Source organism: Ochotona curzoniae, unplaced genomic scaffold (genome assembly GCF_017591425.1).
Source record: "Ochotona curzoniae isolate NIBS_2020 unplaced genomic scaffold, NIBS_Ocur_1.0 contig_66, whole genome shotgun sequence".
Lineage (NCBI taxonomy): Eukaryota > Metazoa > Chordata > Mammalia > Lagomorpha > Ochotonidae > Ochotona > Ochotona curzoniae.
In genome coordinates, this window is record NW_024466512.1 from 23,142,906 (window position 1) to 23,165,964 (window position 23,059).

At 42.6% G+C, this 23,059-nt stretch overlaps 1 protein-coding gene across 1 annotated transcript in view; it reads right to left on the reverse strand.

Moving 5' to 3' along the window:
• Positions 1-23,059, reverse strand: part of ABCC2 (ATP binding cassette subfamily C member 2) — a 58,490-nt gene that overhangs the window by 24,626 nt on the left and 10,805 nt on the right. The window contains exons 4-16 of the mRNA XM_040992315.1: positions 21,984-22,118; positions 21,333-21,440; positions 20,361-20,416; positions 18,962-19,196; positions 16,473-16,636; positions 15,140-15,317; positions 10,516-10,770; positions 9,393-9,458; positions 6,457-6,594; positions 5,813-5,959; positions 3,380-3,464; positions 2,625-2,691; positions 420-546 (exon numbers count right to left, since the gene is read on the reverse strand). Coding sequence (XP_040848249.1) covers positions 420-546; positions 2,625-2,691; positions 3,380-3,464; positions 5,813-5,959; positions 6,457-6,594; positions 9,393-9,458; positions 10,516-10,770; positions 15,140-15,317; positions 16,473-16,636; positions 18,962-19,196; positions 20,361-20,416; positions 21,333-21,440; positions 21,984-22,118 — 1,761 coding nt within the window. The remainder of the gene's footprint in view (positions 1-419; positions 547-2,624; positions 2,692-3,379; positions 3,465-5,812; positions 5,960-6,456; positions 6,595-9,392; positions 9,459-10,515; positions 10,771-15,139; positions 15,318-16,472; positions 16,637-18,961; positions 19,197-20,360; positions 20,417-21,332; positions 21,441-21,983; positions 22,119-23,059) is intronic.

A 23,059-nucleotide genomic window follows, 5' to 3' on the forward strand; every position in this document is an offset into this window, starting at 1 on the left:
CTGTTGGTACTGCTTCTGTTCATACTTGGGCTACAAAGTTATATAAGCTTATGTTGATCTCTTACAATTCCTTTCCCCCAGGGCCTGTTATTGTATTGCATAAGTTTGTAGAACATGAGGTTTCATAAACGTATACATAGATGAGCAGAAATGCCTACAATTTGGAGGAAGACATCTCTGGTCACTGGTGTTTACACTTAGTATACATATGAGAAACACCTGGAGAGCTTGCTAAAAGCATATGTTCTTTTAAAAAATGCAGATTCTTAGGTCCTACCTCCAGAGTCTAATTAAGTGTGGGATGGAACAGAGAATTTACAGCTTACCAATTTGTCATGCACCTCCAAAGCACCCATAGTGAGCACAGAGTGGTCCACAAGTGAGGGTTAGAAATTTTCTGTACTGGCATTCTCTTTTACCTTGATTTTGATGTTCCCACAGACATTTTCCATTTCTCCCAGCATGGCTGACATCAGAGATGATTTTCCAGAACCCACAGTTCCCACCACAGCCACCAGTTTGCCTGGCATAATGTCCAGGTTCACACTGGGGAGAAAAAAAGTACTTTTGCAGTTGGGGTTTTTGTAAAGTCTGGTATTAGCAGATATCACCTCTAAAGTTGGAAAATACAAACAGGATATGCAAGACTCCAAACTGCTTCTTTAAAGATTTTTTTTCTCAAAAACAAAACAAAGCAAAGCAAAAAACTAACAAATCAGAGTTCAATTCCAAACTTACCCAACTCATTCAGTCTATTTGAGATAGATACAGATTTCAAGGAACTGAAAATTCTCCTGGGACCAACATGTTACCTTTCAACAAGAAACTAGTGGAAACCTGGAGACGCAGTTTGGTTCAAGGCCCAACTCTATTACTGCTGAGCTGTTTGACCTTGCAGGATAATTTTTCAACTTAATGGGGTTTGAGAAGTCCAACATTCCCCAAAGTTAGTTACTCAAATTCAAAGCAGATGCTTTGAAGATATGACTATGTGTGGTTGGCAAGGAATCCACACTGGGTTAGATAACCAGGAACAATGTGCCAACCCTGTTACTTAATTTTCTAGAAATTAGGAACATGTTCTTCATCTGAGCCTGCTCATTAAGCCAAACTTTCTCCAGCCTTATAGTAGTATAGGGAGAATGTGTGTGTGCAGTTTCCTCTTTTTTTTTAAAAGGATTTATTTTTTTTTTTTTTCGGAAAGACAAATATGCAGAGAGGAGACAGAAAGCTCTTATGTCTGCTGGTTCACTCCCCAAGTGGCCGTAATGGCTGGAGCTAAGCTGATCTAAAGCCAGGAGCCAGGAACTTCTTCTGGGTGTCCCACGTGGGTGCAATGTCCCAAGGTCTTGGACCATCCTCTGTTGTTTTCCCAGGCCACAAGCAGGGAACTGGACAGGAAGTGGAGCAGCCAGGACACCACTGGCATCAGTATGGGATTCTGGCAGATGCAAAGCAAGGATTCAGCTATGAGGCTACCATGCCAGCCTTACAGTTTCCTCTTTGCCAAGGGAAACTTTAGGGTTTGGAGTATTCAGAGTAGAGGTATCCTGTCCTGACTTATGGGACTAGCTCTGGAATTCAGGTTGAAGGCTATTTGGGAACAGGAGAGAAGGGTGGAAAGCCATATAAATAGCATGGAAATAAGTGGTGGTCAGTTGTGGAGAAAGAAAGACAAGCTTGCTTGGCTTTCTGGTATATTCTGTGTGTGCTGGATTCAGTGTGGTATGTTATTACACATAGACCTTAAGAGACACACTATGTACAACAGCATGGCATAGGGTATGACTTAGCTTACAATACTCTACCTGCTTGAAGAAAAGGTGGCCTACAGGGTAGTGAATGGAAAAGGGTTATTTTTATGTCACAATCCAGAGATAAACTTGAATCTTACAGAGGCAGCTCCCATTGTCCTGTCTAGGGAGAGAAGCTAGATTCAATGTTTCTGATCAGTTAAGTGATTTAAGTGAATGGACTTAAGTTGAATTCAGGTCCTTTTGTGTATCCTCTAATGCACCCAGGGGCCATCTGCTGACCCTGCACTGCTTCCACCCACAATTAGAAGAATGAATGTCTCCATGGATTCTTGGGGGCACATTCATAGTCCCACATGAGAGTACAGCAAATGCAGCTATAGTGAAAAAGGCTCGGACTTTTGCTCTCAGCTCATCCCTCTGAGAGTTTAGTCTGCACTACTGAGCTGAACTCATAGTCACAGTTTGTTTCCCATGTGCTTATTTTTGCCATTGGAGAATAGGACAAGTAAGGAGAATGCTGAAGAACAGTAGGATGGGGGCAGGTGTTGCGGCATAGTGCATTAAGTCACTGATTAAGATACCTTCACTCCTTAACAAGTGTCTGAGTCCTGGTTTCCCCATTTCCAAACCAGCTTCTTGCTAATACCCCTTTGAAGGCAAAAGAAGATCACCCAGATATTGGGGTTCCTGCAATCCATGTGAGGGACCTAGAGGGAGCTCCTGATTCCTGGCTTCAGCCTGGCCCAGCTGTTGGCCTTTGTGGAGGTGAACCAGCAGATGGAAGAGCTTTGTGGGTCTCCCATTTTTTGTCACTCTGCCTTTCAAGTATTTTTTAAATAACAGCAGGGTGGAAAGGAGGCAACTTACTTTTTGATTGTGGGTTCCAAATCCCGGTCCCAGGTAAATGAGGCATCAGAAAACTGCACAGCTTTGTCTGTTGAGGACAAAACAAAAATAAAAACAAAAAACCCTCCTTTAGTTTGATGTAGGTCTTCATGTGTCTGTCCTTCCTCATCCCTCATCATCTTTGTTTTCACCATTACTCTTAATAGTGCCTCTATTAAGTGCTGGCTAACAGGAGGCAAACAGAAGTTCCCAGGATGAGCCCAGAAGCGGTAGGAAGCCCTCTTTGATTCAGGAGTCTCAAACCTGCTGTTAATCCGGATTCCTGCCTCAGTTACTCCAGGAACATTCCTCAGCCCTAGTCCCCTAGGATGAACTCCATTTTCATCAATGCTCCACATGGGGCATTCATGCCCCACTGCTCTCTCTGACTGTAACTGCTCTCCAGGCTTTTATACCTTTGGAACCCATGTAGTATTTCCCTCCAGGCTTGCTTCCTAAACCCACAGGCTTGCCTCCATCCTGATTTCAGCTTCTGGACTCCTTCACAGGATTTCTGGCCTCTTAGAACAACCGGCCCAGCTTTGCCTGGTAATTTAGCTAAACAATCTGCTCTAAGTGAAAATATAATTTAAGTAAAAGCAGGATGCTGATTAACCAAACAGATTCAAGAGAATAATTTCACATTCCTCCCTTCTTAACATCAGTTTTCTGCTAAGGCCTTGTATTTCAACATTTTGGTGCCAGCACTGGTATGAGCAACTTGTAAATTTGTTTACCAAAATTACTGTCACGTTGAATGGCAGAAGTGTCCAAGTCATCCCCACTCAAGTACTTCTCTATTCGCTCTACAGAAACGCTGGCCTAGAGAAGAACACAAAGGATCTTAGGAATAAAACTGAGTAACAATCACACAGGGAGGGGATTTTGACTTTGTCATTAGCCCAATATTTGCCATTTGTCACAGCTGGAACATCTGACCTCCACCACAGACTCAGCCACCCCGTGGCTCTAGGAGCCATACCACAGAGAGATAGACACCCTATTTCAGCCCTTCAGAAAAGTCAAGGAGCTTAAATCTGATGTGATCTCTCTTCTGTCTATGGTCCCAATTCCAGAAACAATGTCCTACCATCTTCAAAAATAAAATGCTAACTCTTTCTGGTTCTGTTAATTGTACCACTAACTCAGTTAATCAAGAACATTACAAACATAGCAAAAGGAAGATGGGCAAAACTGTTAGCTCCCTGCATTCCTTGTTCTACAGGATAATACTGAACCCAAAGGGCAGAGCACAATGGAATCAATTGTGAGTAGCTAAGCAGTTTATGCTCTTTTTTAAAGGATCCCTACCTTGGCAGTTCATCTAGTATCTTAAGTTATCTATTACTATGACTCTGGAGGAACTGACCATGGTGTCATGGTGACCCTGCCTGGCCAATGACCCACCAGTGTAAGCGAGAGCTGCCACTGGGGGGAGACTTTATGGAGGAGCTTGGGAAACTCCTTCATTGGGATGCAGACCCTGCAGATGAGTACAAGCAGTAACACAAGGAGCAGCCCAGACAAAGCCAGGTTACCGTACCCGATGGCATTCAGGTGGGTCAGGTCTGGGGACAGACCAGTCTGGGTGAGCAAATAACACCCACTGGAAGACCTGAGAACCAGGGCAGGGAGCAGGAGGAACCAGATCCAGCTGCAACACCAGCCAGTTCACATTGGACTGGACAGCAATCAGATTGGGCTGGGATAGGCTGCAGCACCCACCAGTAGGAGTTGGAACAGAGGGCATAATAAATTAGGCCAGCCTGCACAATAAGATTGTAGACACTGAGGTGAGGCCAGTCACTTCAGCCTGGGCCCAGCTGGAACTGGGTTCATGAGTTCCAAGGACAGGGAATCTGACAGGGCTCGGGTTGCCTGGCCCAAGTCCTAGGGCCCACCTTCTAGGTGGTTGTCGGGTGTGTGAGCCCCAGGAGTGGGGGATTCGGTGGGGGTTGGGTCACCTGGCCAGAGTTCCAGGACCTGCCTACTAGGTGGGTGCCGGGTTCATGAGCCTCAGAGGAGGGAGACCCGGCAATGCTTGAGATGCCTGGCCTAGGTACTTGGACTCGCCTGCAAGAACATGTCCTACTGGGCCCAGAGGCGTGGCCTAGCAGCTAAAGTCCTCGCCTTGAACGCATCGGAATCCCCTATGGGCGCTGGTTCTAATCCTGGCAGCTCCACTTCCCATCCAGCTCCCTGATTGTGGCCTGGGAAAGCAGTTGAGGACGGCCCAAAGCTTTGGGACCCTGCACCTGTGTGGGATACCTGGAAGAAGTTCCTGGCTCCTGGTTTCAGATCAGCACAGCACCAGCCGTTGCGTTCACTTGGGGAGTGAATCATCGGACGGAAGATCTTCCTCTCTGTCTCTCCTCCACTCTATATATCTGACTTTCCAATAAATAAATAAATCTTTTTAAAAAAAAAAGAACATGTCCTACTTAATGAAAAAGTTGGAGCAGTGGACATAGGCCATATTGTAAAAGGAGAATATGGCAGCTCATTTGGTGCTGTAGCAGAACAGAACTGACTGGACAACTACCCCAAACAAACAGTGACAGCAAAAAGTCTTTGTGAGTGGAGCCAATGGATATTGGGAGGGTAACATTATCTTCAGATCAGTGAAATCAGCAGCATTTCAGAACTATCCAAACTACTTGGATAGAACCCTTGAGAACACATTGAGACTCTGGGTTGATATGAGATGATGGTTCCTCATTCCTGTGTACTGGGACATGTGGAAAGTCGTGAGTCTCTCTGTTTCTTACCTTCCCAAGAAACAACAAGAAGAAATAGCAAATTTGGAAGCTATGAGTTCACCCGATTTTCATTAAACTTTGATCCTTCCCACCCTGATCAACCATGTAATCATTACAAAAAATAAAATTTATAAAAAATAAAATAAATAAAAATAATCATAATAATCTCATTAGATGCTTTCACACGAATGTTACCCTATAAGATAGAGGTATGATTATCCTCATGGTATAGTCAGATAAACGTGGTCAAAGGGCTCATGAGTTTCTAAGATCAAACCATTGATCTCCAGAGACCAAACAGCTATGCATAACTGAAAGTTCCTCAGCAGAAGCTAATGTGGGCTATGGCAGGCTGTCACTCTGGGTCCTAAGGCTGATAAGATGCAGTCAGCAGTGAGAATCCCCACCTACCTGCAGCATAGCGGAGATCACATTGGGAAGCATGCCCATCGGAAAACGCAGGATGTTGAAGAGGGTGATGGAGGTGAAGGCCTTTTGTGCATCCAAAATATTGTTGCTGTCCACCAGGACATAAACAGAAAATGTTGTCACAGACACCTGGAGAGAGACAGCATAAGTAATTTAACTCTGCAAGCTTGCCATGTTTCAAGAACACGGTATATCAGAGTTGAAGGAGGCTTAGCGATTGCTCCAAGTCCCTAATGTGAGAAAACTGAGCCCAGGAGAGGATAAAACATCTTGCACAAAGACAATTAGGAACTTCTAGGCCTGGAACCGTGTTTTACTCAATGTTCCTTCCACTGTAGACCCATACCTCCTCCCTGAAGGAGACCAGAAGTCTTCCTGGGTAAATTATTCTTGCTGAACATCCTAAACATTTGTCTTAGGCCACCAAGCAACCTAACAGTACACAAAAGTGAAACTACATCTCACAAAAGCAAGGTAAGTGCAACAGTATGGAGAATTGATGAGGGGGCTGTGTAGATCCTTGGATTTTAACAACAGGTCTAGAAGTACTGGGTATTAAGAACAGACCTTCCTCAGGAGGCTGACCTAGACCCCAAACCTCCCAGTTCACGGACTCTGCTACTCACCAGGACTGGAGATAAGTATAGGAGGAATGTGATCAAAGACTGCAGGTAAGCAAAGGCTCGTAGGTTCTTCAGTTCTTTATTCCGAAGCTTGTGGACCTGCTCTTTGAATGAAGGCTCCCAAGCAAAATATTTCAAGATCTATTATGTTAGAAAAGAGGGCAGTTCATATATTTTCTGTCAGGTGCATCTGATTCACTCATGTTTTAGAATATACTTCCCCAAATTGGGGAAAGGATATATAAATTATAAAATGTGATTCTAGAGAAGTAGCTTGTACTTAATGACAATTTAGTACACACAAAGCATTTTACATGTAATCTTACATGATCCTTGTAACAACGTCAGGTTGCTCAATTTGCCTGGGACTAAGAGGCTACCTAGGACACATGTCTTTTAGTGCTAAAACACAAAACATTCTGGGCAAACCCTGTTCACTCTACTTTTATCTAATTACTGCCTTCATTTAAGCAATAATAAAACAAGCTGAGACTGGCTAAAATATCCAGAATCACTAAGCCAACAAGTGGGAGAGCTGAGATTTGAATAAAATCAAGTATATTTTCATTTTGCCACGTAGGAAAAAAAAGCACCATGTGGAGAAACACCAAGAAGCTAAAAGGTACTTTTGTTTCATTTTCAAAAAGTGTAGACTAACATTAAGATGCATTAAGTCTGAACTGGTATGTTGGCTTAACTAGCTAATCTTCCGCCTCCAAGTGCCAGTATCTCACATGGGCACTGGTTCATGTCCCAGCTGCACTACTTCCCATCCAACTCTCTGCTCATGGCCTGGGAAAACAATAAAGGATGGCCCAAAGCTTTGTGACCCTGCACCCATGTGGGAAACCCGGAAGAAGCTCCTAGGTCCTGGGATTGGCTCAGCTCTTGTCATTGCAACCGTTAGGTGAGTAACCCAACAGATGGAAGATCTTTCTTTCTGTCTCTCCTTCTCTCTGTATATCTACCTTTTTCAACAAAAAAATAAATATTAAGATGCATTAACTCAATATGTAATAGTGACTTTTGGAAGGTGAAATACATTCTTTTGAAAGTCGGTAAACAGAGAAAAAGGAGCATGCATTCTTTTTCTGTATCCTGTACAAACTCCACACAACAGTAATGAGCCGGTCAATGAAAGAGAAATCTTCCTTATAGAATTCTAGTGATAGGAGAATTATAATAACACTTTTTAAAAGCTTAACCTTTATGCAACTCCTAATCAAATAATAAACATCAGTAATGATAATACCTTTTATTTCTTTACTTCACTTGATCATAATATGTTTATCATAGTGGTTTTCAACCTTGTATTCTAAAAAGGAGTTTTTAAAAACACTGATGGTTAGGTCTCACAGAGGGTTGAATTTAAATGATTTGAGAGGTGTAGGTTTAGCCCACTGGCTAAAATGGTGCTTAAAACATCTGCATCCCATAAAGGAATACCTGGGTTTAGCTCCTGACTTGAGCTCCTGACTTGAGCTCCTGAGTCCAGCTCCTGACCCCAGCTCCTGACCCCAGCTCCTGACCCTAGCTCCTGACCCCAGCTCCTGACCCCAGCTCCTGACTTGAGCTCATATTTTCAGAAAAGAGTTCTCACTGGCTGGTTCACTCCCAAAAGCCTGCCAAAGCCAGGAAATGAACCCAAGTTTTCTGATGTGTGGGATGCGAATCTTACCATTACTAAATGCCTACCCCATGCAATAAGAATAAAACGAGTGGTGTCTAGTACAACCCAGGCTCAAGAGGTTTAATAAACTTCCCAGGTGATGCCAGCATGCTGCCAGGGACACAAATCATTGTTCTAGGGAAAAAAACAGCAGAAAACTTTACAAGGGAAAAGCCAAACTGACCACACCTGGGCTTAATGAACAGCCATCATTACTGCTATTTGGAAGTACACAACACCACTTCAAACTCACATTGTTTCCCAGCAAGATAATCAATCTAAATCTATCAAGCCTCTAGCTTTATTTATACCCTATCTTCTTTAATATGACAGAAAATTAGACTGTTATAAATTAAAAGTACTCAGCACCACATGGAAATAGTCTTAGAATTCTTATTCAAACTATCCAATAGTTGAAGGACAGAAAACAAACGAACGAAAAAACACTTAACACTTGGGAAATTTGGTGGTATGAAAAAATGAATGATTTAGTTTTTTGGGTGGGTTTGGGAATGATAGCATTGCAGTTATATTAAAATGAAATAATAGGATTTTTGATATTTGTATGAAAATAATCTTGCAGGCATTAGGTAAGTAGGTATATAGATAAAAACTAGTTAGGGCCTGGCGCGGTGGCACAGTGGTTAAGGTCCTCGCCTTGCACACCCGGGATCCCATATGGGTGCCGGTTCTATTCCGGCAGCCCCGCTTCCCTTCCAGCTCCTTGCCTGTGGCCCGCCCGGGAAAGCAGTCGAGGATGGCCCAAAGCTTTGGGACCCTGCACCCGTGTGGGAGACCCGGAAGAGGCTCCTGGCTTTGGATCGGCATAGCATTGGCCGTTGTGCTCACTTGGGGAGTGAATCATCGGACAGAAGATCTTCCTCTCTGTCTCTGCTCTCTGTATATCCGCCTTTCCAATAAAAAAATAATAAAAATAAATCTTTAAAAAAAACCTAGTTAGGTTGTGCTATAAATGCTAGGGTTGTGTGATATAGTTCCACAGGCATTCATTATATTATTCCCTCTACTTTTGTGTATGCTTTAAATTTTCTTCAGAAAAAGGCAAAAACAAAACCAGCAAATCATTTAAAGTGAATACATAGAGATCAAATTTCAAAAGAGGGTCCAGAGGGGCTAGTAGGAGATAGAATCAGATGTCTTGTGACACACTACAAGCTCAGCAGAAATTATTGACAACCTCAACTAGGGACTGTTAAGAAATCCACTGCTGTCATTGCACGCAGAAGGTCCTCAATGCTCAGCTTCTTACCTTAATTCCATTTAGAATCTCATTCATGATCCGTAAACGTTTGTCTTTAAATTTCATATTTTTGAACTGTGAAGAAAGAGCAAAACAAAAACATAGTACAGTTACATAAGAGAAGATCTATACCTGCTGCAAACATTAGGCCCTGGTATCTGTGATTATGTCGTAGTAAAAACTCAAAGTGTTCTTGTTGGGATTCAACACTCCATTTGCCTCTGTGCACAGCGCTCCTGCCACACTCATCCTCTACCTAAGCTTTGATCATGCCAAACATGTTTCTGTTCCACGGCCTTTGGCTAACCCTACCCTCTTCCCAAGCTGCTCTTCCTTTGCCCTTCCCATGGCTTGTCTTGCAGCCTCTGTCATTCAGAGCTCAGCTGAAATGTCTCCACCTCACAGATGTGTTTCTTCACCTCTTAATTGGAAAAACAAACAAACAAAAAAACAACCCACCTGCTACCACCTCTCATTGTTTAATTCTCTTACACAACTTAATATGATCTAGTACTTTGCTTATTCATGCATTGCCTTTCTTTCCACCCCTGGGTAGAAGGTATGACCCATGAAAACAAGCAGTCTTATCTCACTTAATGCTGAGCTCCCAGAAAAGCAAAGATGAGCAGTAAGTATTTTAGAAAATAATTATTAGCAATCCAAGGAATGTAAAGCAAATGCATTGATCACATACATCATCCAGTCTACGTATCCAACCTTTGACTCTTGGCAGAGATAACCTCCGTCATCTTGGAACCATCCTATTTGGTAGTAGGACTTGCTAAAATTTAGGCTGAACACTGGGATCCCTGTGGACTGCTCTGTGTGCTTGGTTTGTGCTGCTGTGATGGAGTAGCAGGGCCAAAAGCCATTGCTCTGAGGACAGCTCAGTGCAGAGTGGAAAAACTGTAGGCAGGGCCTTCAAAACAGCTTCCTTTACTAGTCAGGCTTGCCCCTCTGACATGAAGGAACAGAGTATACGAATCCCAAGAGTGGGCAAAAGATGAAAAGGGAAGCCCCAGAAAGCCAAGTACAGTTGACATGGTGTAAAGCCTTGTGTCAGTTTTACCTTGCCCAACAATAATTAGAGAATGCAAAACAATTAAGATTTTAAATGTGGCTGTTACTTTACCTGAAGTTTCCTATTCTTGGTGGCCAGTACCGCATTAACTGGGATAAAGAGTATCATTATTCCAACACCTGCTAAGATTGAAGGACCCAACTCCAACCATAGGAAGTAGATGGATAAGACAATCTGTAGAACAGTTGACCACAACAAATGAATGAAGCTGGTTACATCCATGAGCTTCTGGGCATCCACAGACATCAGGGTCACAGTTTCTCCAACAGTGTATTGCCTCCTGGCCAAGTTGGATATGGTCAGTGCCTAGGATAAAGATAGGAATCAGGACCCACAGGGGAGCTTAAGGACACCGGGGAATGCAACTGGAAGCTCAGGACAGGAGAACACAGTGTAGGGTTGGCCTCCACATGGACACAACTTTTCTAAGGAACTATGATTTCTTGCCTGCAATTTTAAAAAATATTCATTTATTTTACTTGTAAATCAGAGTTACAATGACAGAGAGAGGGTGAGAGACAAAGATATCTTTTTTTTAAAGAAGATTTATTTATTTTTATTGGAAAGTCAGGTATTACAGAGAGGAGGAAAGGAAGAGAGAAAGATATTTCATCTACTGGTTCACTCCCCAAGTGGCTACAATGGCCAGAGTTAAGCCCATCTAACACCAGGATGCCAGGATACAGGAGCTTCCTCCGGGTATCCCATGCAGGTGCAGGATCCCAAGGGCTTGGTTGTCCTCGACTGCTTTCCCAGGCAGCTAGCAGGGAGCTGGAGGGGAAGTGGAGCAGCCAGGATACGAACTGGTGTCCATATGGAATCCCAGTGGTTGCAAGGCGAGGACTTTAGCCATACCGTGCCGGGCCCAAGAGTTATTTTTCATCTGGCTTACTCCCCAAATGACTGAAACAGCCAGAGCTGGGTTTGTCCAAAGCCAGGATCCAGGAGCTTCTTCTGAGTCAGTCATGAATGTGCAGGGACCCAAGGCCTTGGGACATCCTGCACTGCTTTCCCAGGCCATCAGCAGGAAGCTGGATCTGAAGTGGAGCAACCAGACATGAACCAGTTCCCATATAGAATGCCAATACCACAGGCAGAGGAGTAGTTTGCTATGCCATTACACCAGCTGGCCCTTTGCCTCCAAATCTTACAGACAGTGTTTTCTCATTTTTGACCATTCTTTCATCCTATTCTGTCTTACTTCAATTCCATCCATCCACATACTTATTTACACAGAAAATTTCTATTAATTTTTGGCATTAACTTAGATTTAGCTTCTTATGAGAAGATGCCTTTCTTGTGTATTTTATAACACTCACTGCTTACCTCTGTCATTACATTTATCACAATGAACTATGGTTGCATTTTGCTATTTCTCTACCAGATGGAAACTCTATGAGGACAATGGCTACATCTGTCCATTATGCTATTGTGCCTTGCAGGGCACACATAAAGAAATCAAACACTAAAACACAGGCAAAAAGGATGGAAGAGGGAAAAGTGAGAAGAAGGGATTAAGACCTGTTGATTCAGGTCTTGGAGACTTTTGACATAGCAATGTTATTTGGAGCTACATTCTGAAAACATTTTTTTCAAATAAAGTTATTTTTACTTATTTGAAAGGCAGACAGACAGACAGGCAGAGAGATCTTCCATCCATTGCTTTATTTCCCCCAAATGCCTGAAAAAGCCAGAACTAGACTAGGATGGAGTCAGAAGCCAGGGACTCCACCCAGGTCTTCCAAGTGGGTGGCAAGGATTCAAGCACCTGAACCCAGGGCATGCACTAGCAGGAAGCTGGAATTAAAGGAGAGTCAGGACTTGAACTCAGGTACTCCAGCATGAGATGCAGCTTCCCACATGATATGTTAACTGCTGTGCTGAATCCTTGCTCCTGGAGCTTCCTACTTAGGAGGATATTGTCACCTCATTCCCAAGAAAGATAAAGATTTTAAAGTGGAAAGGAAAGCAGCAGAGTTCACAGATTATTTTTAGTTGATATCTACATTTGTGCACAAATGCACCAGAGTACTGAAACCAGTCTGTACTGTGCTTACTAAGGCACCACCTGGTATGGTTTCCATCTTCTCAAAGGAAGGGGAGACTTTCTTTCTCTCAATTCCATATAATGGTGTATGGGCTCGAGGGGCCCTTACATACCCCACTTCATCCTGCACCTAGAGCTCTGTTATCTGAATTCACCAATGCATTTTTTTCAGTGTGGGGCATATCAGGATTCTTGATTATATCTAAAAAGAGAAATATCACCAAGGTTCTTGTGGCAACAGCCTACTGCTATGTCACCTGTTAGGTACAAAACAGCAAACAAATAAAAAAGCAAATTTAAAAACTACAAAAAAAAAAACACCCCCAAACAAATAAAAACCCAACAGTCTCTAATTACCCTCCCAGGTAATCACTACATCTGTCTTTTCTCAACAGTGTAGAAGGGTCATTGATTTAGTCTCAACAGTCCTTGCCTGGGGAAAAGTCCCACTAAATTTTACTTTTTTTCTGTGACAGAAGGATATATACTAACTTCACAGGGATGTGGAGTGATAATGAATGTGAAAAATGTTCCACATTGATGCATTGTTTGAACATATGAAATTAGTCATTTTCTTCCTCTCTTTAAAAATTAATACTTAGGGCCCAGTGTAACAGCGTAATGGTTAAGGTCCTCGCCTTGAACGCAACGGGATCCCATATGGGCACCGGTTCTAATCCTGGTGGCTCCACTTCCCATCCAGCTCCCTGATTGTGGCCTGGGAAAGCAGTCGAGGACAGCCCAAGGCCTTGGGACCGTGTTCACACATGGGAGACCCAGAAAGAAGTTCCTGGCTCCTGGCTTCGGATCAGCGCAGCACTGGCCGTTGCAGCTACTTGGGGAGTGAATCATCAGACAGAAGATCCTCCTCTCTATACATCTGCCTTTCCAATAAAATAAATAAATCTTTTTTTTTTTTGAAATAAGTGATATTTACTTGAATAAAATATCATTAAAGGCTCTAGTTCTGCAAATCTCTCTATTGGTTGTAACAATCAAATAGCAATCAAATTGATAATAAAACCTGAACTTGTTGAGAATCAAAATAATGGGAATGGATTCTCACAACTGCTAATGCTCACAGTAGTATAAATGGCTGAGCCAGCCCGGTCAGTGGCCTCCCGACTTGTCAGCCAGCAGAAACCCAATGTCTCTTGCAAGAATAAGGACGTTTAAAAACTAACTTGGGGAGGACAAATTCCAGTGTGGGGATCATCTGGGAGTCCAAAAGACTTGACTGGACTTCTGATCTAAAAACACTTGGATTATCTGTCAGTGTCCCTTGATGAGTCTGTAGCTACCCAGGTAAGAAAAAAACACATTAGTTTTCTAGAGAGGAAAGCAAAGCGGAACATTAAAACCTGCAACAGGGAAGTTACAAAGATGGAACTTTCCTAAGTTAGTGGAGGAAGAAGAGACAATTGATGTTCTGACTTACAAACTATCCTACTTTCCTCACGTATGAACTTTCCCCTAAAACTCATAGTCACTGATAAGAACTACTATACTTTCATTGCTTAAGGAACAAAATTAGACTTTACATTGGTATTGAGGATATAAGGAAAATGCAATTGCTCTGAGGAAGTTATACCTTCAAAAGAAGCATCATACTGTAAAATCATGGCAAAGAAATGGAGGCGCTCTGAGTCTCCAGAACTCAGGGATCTGAGTAGATACAGTTACAAGTCACAAAAATGAATTATGCAAGGAATGGTGTGGTGAGCTTCAGGACAAAGAGAAGTTGCCAGCTTGTCTGGGCAGATGGAAGCCTGGCCCATAGAATATTCTGTATTCATTGGCTGACCTGCAATGGATGCAAACATCAAGTTTCTCAGCTGTGTATCATAAAATATTCAGATTAAAATTTGGTTACTTTAAGGGGCTAGATGTGGTGGCTCAACGGGCTAATCCTCATACTTCCAGTGCCAGCATCCCGTATGGGCACTGGTTCTAGTCCCAGCTGCTCCACTTCCCATCCAGCTTCCTGCTTATGGCCATGGAAAGCAAAAGAGAATGGTCCAAGTCTGTGGGCTGTGCTCATTTGGGAGTCCCAGAAGAAGCTCCTGGCTTCTGGCTTTGGATCGCTTTAGCTTTGGCCCTTGTGGCTTTTCAGGGAGTGAGCCAGCAGATGGAAGATCTCTCTTTTTCTCTCATTCTTTCTGTAAATCTGCCTTCCAAATAAAAAAGCAAAAGTAAAAATTTAAAGAGCTCTGACTTTAGGATTATGATCCTTGATCAGCTTCTTTTCTGACTTTACATCCCTTTCCGAAGCATTTTCACTTTATCAAGAGGGACTGACAAAGAGGAACAGCTTCAAGGCTGAAAAGGCAGCTTTTCCCGGGGTGCATCCTTCCCCTCCCAAACCTTACTCCCACTGCAGGTTGATGAACACTCTTTCGATATTTTAATTTCCAAAATAATCTAAAGGAGATTGTATGGCTATTCAAAACTGCGGAAATAATTATTTTAATAAAATATCCTCACTCTTGAAATAAATTCCTATCCTACTAAGACAACATTCTGCATTTTTTAAAGGTATAATTTTTATTTCTTAACATCTTATAATAGTTTTAAATTTACAACACAAAAATTATGAGGTAATAATACAATGAGTCCTCAGATGCTTACCTTCTTATACACAGTAGACATGACAGTTGTCCGTACGCTCATGCCCAGACTGAAACACATGTTAAAATAAGTCTGAAGGCAGATTGACTGGATGAGAGCCACAGCAAATAAGGAGATCGCATAGAGATATCCAATCCATACGTACGAGTCTTTGTCACTCACAAAGGCGATCACCAACCTACCAGCGTACAGTCAAGTTAGTGAGATCCAACTGGCCTCTAGCAACTCCCCACTTTCCTCACACACAGTCAGCTATCCTTCCCTTGCACTGCAGACAATAAAATTGACCAGAATCACCCAACACCCTTGGTATCCCTAAGTCCCACAGTCTTCCTAGAGTTCTGGCTTTTACTTGGAGATGAATGGCAAGAGTTGATAGAGTTGATAACCTATGCCTGAGACAATGGATAGATAATTCAAGACATGTTCCTTAGAACTGGTATGGCAATGCTTGACCTGTTTTCCTCTACTCCTTGGACAAAGAACTAGTGTGAGACAAATAGATTCATGCCTGGAAAAATGCTAGTTTAGAAAGGACACAAATTCAGCATGAGTTACAAGGGCTCGCTGGAGATAGCTCATTCACGATTGTGGCAGCTTGCAAAATTTAGTCACAATGAACTCGACTCCCCCGTGACAGATGCTGAATGATGTATCATGCTTCTGGAAAGTGCTGTGCATCTCTTAGATCTGACTCAGCCCACAGCAGCTTTCCTCAACAAGAAAGAACCCTAACCAATATCTGGCCTCCATGAGGGGAGGGACTTGGAAAAGAGACAGACTAAAGTGTATCTTGATCTTGCCAACTGCCTAGCATCTTCATAAACATGATGCTGTAAGGTAGAAGAAAACTATGAGCATTTTTAAAACTAGAAATTTAGGGCCCGGCGCGGTGGCGCAAGTGGTTAAGTCCTCGCCTTGCACGCCCGGGATCCCATATGGGCGCCGGTTCTAATCCCGGCAGCCCCGCTTCCCTTCCAGCTCCCTGCCTGTGGCCTGGGAAAGCAGTTGAGGACGGCCCAAAGCTTTGGGACCCTGCACCCGCGTGGGAGACCCGGAAGAGGCTCCTGGCTTCGGATCGGCATAGTATCGGCCCGTTGCGGCTCACTTGGGGAGTGAATCATCGGATGGAAGATCTTCCTCTCTGTCTCTCCTCTCTGTATATCCGCCTTTCCAATAAAAAATAATAAAAATAAATCTTTAAAAAAAAAAAAAAAAAAAAAACTAGAAATTTAATAAAAGCTCCTGCAAACAAGAATGGGAACAAAAAAAGTAGGATGTCTGGGGAGACCCGGAGACCCTGAAAGGATGCCCCACGGCCTGCCGGACTCACCTCAGCAATTGAGGGTTCAGAAACGTGAGGATATCGTACACTAGCTTCAGCACAAATGATTTTAGGAGCACCATGTAGAAAGTTTTGAAGAGGGTCTTGATCAGCCAAGATTTGGGAAAGTCTTTTGTGGTCCCAGACTTCTTTTTTTTCTTTTTAGTTTCTTCCTAGGTACAAAAGTAAAAATGATGTCCCCAGAGTTGCATAGCTGAAGACTTTGTTGCTCTTGAGTCTGTGATCCTGCTGCCATTTTGCACAGGTTTTGAGCTTCCCTCAAGTGTCTAGTTGCTCTCGTCTACCATTCTAAGTCGCTATTGCTATTCTTCTCTCCTCTTAACTGATGCTGGTAGTTCATTTGAGATCAGAAAACCAAGCAACAAAGCTGGCACTAATACCACATAAAAACAAAGAACAGACTGAGTGGGGGCCTGAAGGGCAAACCTGAGAGTAAAAGGCAAGGTATAATAACATATTTTGAATGCTTAGGCACCTTTTGGTTCTTTCTTCCCTTGTGCTTGCTGTGGGTTGTTATGGATTGAATTATGTTTCCCCCAGAAGACATGTTGGAGTCTCACTCCCCAGTGTCTTAAACTATGTCCTTAGCTGGAAATAGAGTTTTTAAAGACATAATCAAGGTTATTAGGGTAGGCTCTAATCCAGTATGACTAGTGTCCTATAGATGGAGTGGATGTTTAGCCTATCAGTTAAGACACCCACTTACTAACTTGGAGTGCTTTGGTTCCATTCACGGCCCCAGGTCCTGACTGACGTCCTATTGATACAGACTCTGGGGAACACCAGTGACAGCTCAAGGCACTGAGTTCCTGATCACCACAAGGGTGATCTGGATTGAGTTTCTGGCTCCTGGCTTTAGTCCCAGCCCAGCCGTTGGCATTTCAGGCATTTGGTGATGGATTCAGAACATGGACGTTTTCTATTTTTCTGCCTTTCAAATAAATAACACTACCAAAAATTTAAGTGAAAAATAAAAGGGAAAAGACAGACATAGAGAAAACATGGCCATGCAATGACAAGATTGTGCCAAAAACCAGACACAGAAGCAGCAAGGAAGAAGTCTCCCCTGTAGGTTTTGGAGGGAGCATAGACCAGCTGCTAATCTTGATTTCAGAGTTTCAGCTCTCAGTTGGATCGTTTGATAGAGCAGCTCATTATCTCATTAACAAGGATTGCTTTTTCTCTATCTCATTTCATATTCCAGAATTTCATCATGCCCCAAATTTTAGTTTCTCAGCCTCAGTTTCCATGGTTTTTCTACCAGACATACCTTCTCAGAATTTTCCTAACTGAGGTTCCATTTGTTCGATCTGTGCTTAGGTAACAACCCTAGTTTCCTATCAGCTCCACAGCAATTCATTTTCCAGGAAGATGTCTAAGAAAGGTTTGAATATTATAAATTCATCACGCTCCCCTTCTGCTTAAAACCTTCCACTTGCTCTCAATTAGACCTCAAATAAAATCCAGATCCCTTCCCACGCTCCATGGTATTCACACAGCCCAGTTCCTGCTGACTTCCTGGAGTTCATCTAACACCATGCTCAGCCTCTCTCTCCATGTTCCTAGATAATCTTCTAATTCCCCCAAAACAGCCAAAGATGTTTCCCTCTCAGTCTCATTCTTGCTCCCTTACATTGGAATACACTCCTTTCCAACTGTCCTCAGCTAGACTATCCTCAAAACTTGGATCTCTGTGCAAACGTCACCTCCTCTGGGAAGCCCCTACTGTTACCCTGTCTAAAGAGTCATCCACACACACTAACATCTCTTACTGTCTTAGCAGCATTTAGTACTTACAAAGAGTATCTTATGTATTGGCTTGTTGCTTAAAGTATGTATTTGTTTGAAAGAAAGATGGCCACAGAGTTCTCATCTACTGACTGACTTATTAAACACATGTTAACAGCTTGGGATAGGCCAGGGCTAAACCAGGAGCCAAGTAATTAACCCTGGTGACAGGAACCAGCTTATTAAGCTGTCCCTGATGCTTCGTAGGGTGCACATTAGCAGGGAGCTGGAATCACAGGTCGAGGTTGGACTTGAACTCAAGCTTCTTAACCACTATGCAGAAATGGCTGTTCCTTAGTGTTTATTCCCCAGCTGTCTAAAGATGGGCATTATTTTCCGGGTTCTTTCTTGTAATTAGCTTCCAGAATGATTTCTCAAGCACAGTCATGCTCAATAAATATTTTTAGGTGAATGAATTAATAACTTATCTCCTAATACTAACTCCAATCAAGGTTGAACATTCTAATATTGCTAGCACATTAAAAAAAAGATATGAAAAATTCCAAATCTACTCAAAAGAAGAAAGAATAGTGCATTTTTTATCCATGTATCCATCACAAATTTCTTATTGGCATTATGAGTACTACTAGTAATATAAAATGTAAAGTGCTATAAAAATGATGAAACTATTGTGGCACTGTTTCCTGCTTGAGAAAGAAAACACACACAAACACTTGTGGAAAAGTTACCAGGACAAGGACATCTTGGCTTTGGCTTTGGTTCTTGTTCAAACTCTGTGGCCTGGCTCCAGATTTCTTCTGTGATTTCTTCCGTTGCCGTTTCTGGAATGCCTGCCTGGCTTTCTTCAGCTCTTTCATCATGTGCAATTCAAACCTGCTCACTACATTTTTGGTTTTAAACTCATCAGCAACATCCCAGACATCTTCAACTGTCAGAGGTTGTTTGTAACCTTTCAGGATGACGCTGGAACGACAGTGACCACAGACTGAGACCTCACAAGCCATGACAGAGGTCTGACCCCTTACTTCCTCTATCAAAACCTGCCTCCCAGGATGGGGATGGAGGAGCCGAGAGACAGGACTTCTCCCTTGCTCCACTATCCACATCTCTTGGCCCACTGAACTTGACAGAGGAGTACAGAGAACAGAAAAGAGAGCCAGAGGGCCACTGGAATGTATTAGAAGACAAGAGAAAGGGAAAGGCACCACTGAGTTAAGAGCCAAAAAAGTATTGCCTCCGCTGCTCCTGCTCCTTGCTCCTCCAACACTAACTGCCTCTCTGTACTCTGGCATCACCTTGAGGCGTCTCCAGAATGCATCTGAGAAATGGAGCAGACCCTGCGGCTGCCTCAATGCTATCTTTCTAGAGCAAGGCTCCTCAACCTGGTGGTGAGAACATGAATGAAACATAAATGAAACTCTTTGTGCATTAGCTTCTAACTGAAATCAGGATCAACCATAGCTGTAAAAGGAGTGCTCATGTCTTGGTCACCAGAAGATATCAGCTTAAGTTTCCATGACTAACTTCCTATGACTTTCCATGACTCATCACTGCTTTAAAATTATGGTGATTGTTAGGCCCAAAACTAAATCTTGTACTTCAATATACTCCCGCAGTTCATGTATTACTATATCACAAACTCATTTTTATATGTCCTGATAACTATATCTGCATCTACTCATTTTCTTTATAAAGATAGATCTTTATGCCTCTAATATATTACTGAGAGCGGACTCCTGCCTTCACCAGCTTGACAAAGTACTCCATGAAACTACAAAGGAGGCACACTCCAGCTCCTTCAGCAGTCAAGACCAGCTGGTTGAACGCTCTCCTTCCCAATCTGTGCCTCAAGGCCTGCTACAAAAGCTCTCCTTTCCTACTGTCTCCTTTTCTCCTGTGGAGTTCTCAGGTTGCAAAAGCAAAGCTCCCTCTGCCCTCTCCTCAGCTTCCTACTCTGCCCAATGAAGGAGCTGAGTTACACTGACTTAGGAGTCTTAACACTCTCTGACCTGGAGTGTAAGAGAACTGGAAGACTCAGGTGGCATTTTAAAACACTAATATTTCCATCACTTTCAGAAGATTCAAAGGATAAGAAATTCAGAAAGCCAGACTCTGGGTATGTCTTACCTGTCATACCAACTAAAAGAAATATTACTCAGAAATGAAGCCGTGACTGAAGGATTCTGAAAGACAGAAAAAAATTAGAAAGTAGGAGCTGCCTGCTAGCACTGGCATCCATGTAGACACTGATTGGTGTCCTGGCTATTCTACTTTCCAACCAGTTCCCTGCTTGTGGCCTGGCAGGGCAGCAAAGGATGGTCCAAATCCTTGGGTATCTGTACCCATGTGGGAGACCTGAAAGAAGCTCCTGGTTTTGGATCAGCTCAGCTCCAGCCATTGTGGTCATTTGGGGAGTGAGCCAGCAGATTGAAGATCTTCCATTTTCTTTCTTTCTTTTTAAGATTTATTTATTGTTATTGGAAAGTCAGATTTACAGAGAGAAGGAGAGACAGAAAGATCTTTCATATGCTAGTTCACTCTTTCTCAGGCCACATGTAGGAGGGAGCTAGAAGAGAAGTAGAGCTGCTGAAATATTATCCGGCACTCATGTGGAATCCTGGACCATGCAAGGAGAGGACTTTAGCCACCAGGCTACTGCACTGGGCCCTGGAGGATCTTTCTGTCTATTTTCTCTGTAAATTAACTTTTCCAATAAAAATAAATAAATCTTTTTTAAAAAAATCAGAAAGTAAACCAATTAGAAAGAGAAACTCTATGGTACTACCAAATCACAAGGTGACTGTCCTAGATATGATGTACTAAAAAGTATATATGATTCTGAAGTCAGTTGGTCAACACATGTTTATTTGGAGAAGGATCATAACACTTTTTAACACATGTATGAATTAGTTGCTCTTGCTAAATATTGGTGGGTGAACATAAAACCATTTTGATACCATAGCCACTCACTATTTTCTTGTGTCATAAAAGTGTCTATGCTGTCTCAGACACCTTCACTAATCCTTCACATCTCAAGGTTATACTTGCTAATACTCTCCAACAAAGTAACATGTGAAATTGACATGTTAAGAGTCTTACCATTGATGAATCCCCTCTTTCTGAAAATGCTGAGAGGATCAGGAGCATGATCTGAAATCCATAGGAGATGAAGAACAGGCAGGAGTAGGCCAGGTTAGAATTGCTATCCTGTGAGGAAAAAGGAAAAAATAGAAAATGAGGCACCCATCAAATGATGTTCCATCAGCCTTTGTAGATCGGTGCTTATGGTTCAAGGATGTTACTAAATCTCCCAACAGAATTCTGTCCCAGAACTCAGCTTCCTTGATGCTCTTAATCTGCCTTAGAAGCCCCACACGGGCCCAGTGTAGTAGCAGTAGTGTCTAAAGTCTTCACCTTGCGAGCACCTGGATCCCATATGGATGCCGGTTCTAATCATGGCAGCCCCACTTCTCATCCAGCTCCCTGCTTGTAGGGAGTAGAGAATGGCCCAAAGCCTTGGGACCCTGTACCCCCACTGTAGACCTGGAAGAAGCTCCTGGCTTCTGGCTTTGGATCAGCTCAGCTCCGGGCATCGTGGCCACTTGGGGAGTGAACCAGTGAATGGAAGATCTTCCTCTCTTTCTCTCCTCCTCTCTGTATATCTGACTTTCCAATAAAAATAAATAAATCTTAAAAAAAAAAGCTGCCCCACAATACCTCCTTACATCACATCACCTCTTTTTTCCTTACCCGCAAGAGTGTCCTGATCAGAGTTTGAAACTGGAAAGTGCCACAGAGTACTGACAGAATCCAGAATATGGACAAGTACCAGGAGTTCTTCTGTATACACCACTGTCTGCCGTGTTGGATCAGCAAAACCAGCAGCTGGAGACAAATTCACATGAATTTGGCACACAAATGTCAAGTGGACATCTCCTTCCTGATACTTTATCCTGTTGTCTTCTTTCTACCTACCACACTTGTTTGGAAAAGTAGCCAACAACACAGAAGGTTGCTACCTACATTTTAGTTTATTTACTTTGAGAGCTAGAAAAACTTTTCAAGACCCAAAGAAATTTATTTCAGGCATTACACTAGTCAGGCAAAGGAGGCAGAGTCTCATGAATAGGTGTAAAATGTCTGTACTTTTGTTTTCCAACATCACACTAAGCAATGACTCAAAAATCCAAAAAACCTTGCCCATTGTATTAACCTGCTTCAACACAACAAATTAAATGTTGATTTCCAAACTTTCTCTAGGAAAAGGCTCTATGATTTATAGCATTTGCCCATTTTCATGGTATAAATACTTGTGCTGAGGTAAATTTCAAGCTGTAAAGTGATGTCAGTAAACAGAGTTAGGAAGATACACGCAACCAGCACTCTGTGAGCTAGCCGCATTTCCCCACTGCCTGGATCATTCTTTGCTTGTTCTACAAAAGTGCCAGCAAACAAAAAAGCCTGAAGAACCACACAGACTGTGCCAATGTGAACACAAAGCATGCCAGGAGAACAGGCTGTGCTGTACAAATGGTCCAGAGTCTACCTACTTGGTGTTTGCTGACCATTGCCCTGTGAGAATAGAGGCCCACTGTCATAATTCTGATTTTTCATAAAGTTTGGAAATCCAAAAAAGTATAGCATCTTTCTCTTGCTAACAACGGACTCTCTTGGTTTTTAAACACTATAATAGCCTCCTTAAAAATGCCTGCAAGGAAGACATCAATTTCTAATATCAAGTTTATACAAATAATTTTAAACTCAGTGATTCACTGATTAGAGTTCTAAGTCAACCAATGTAAAAGTAATATGAAAATCTTTTGATC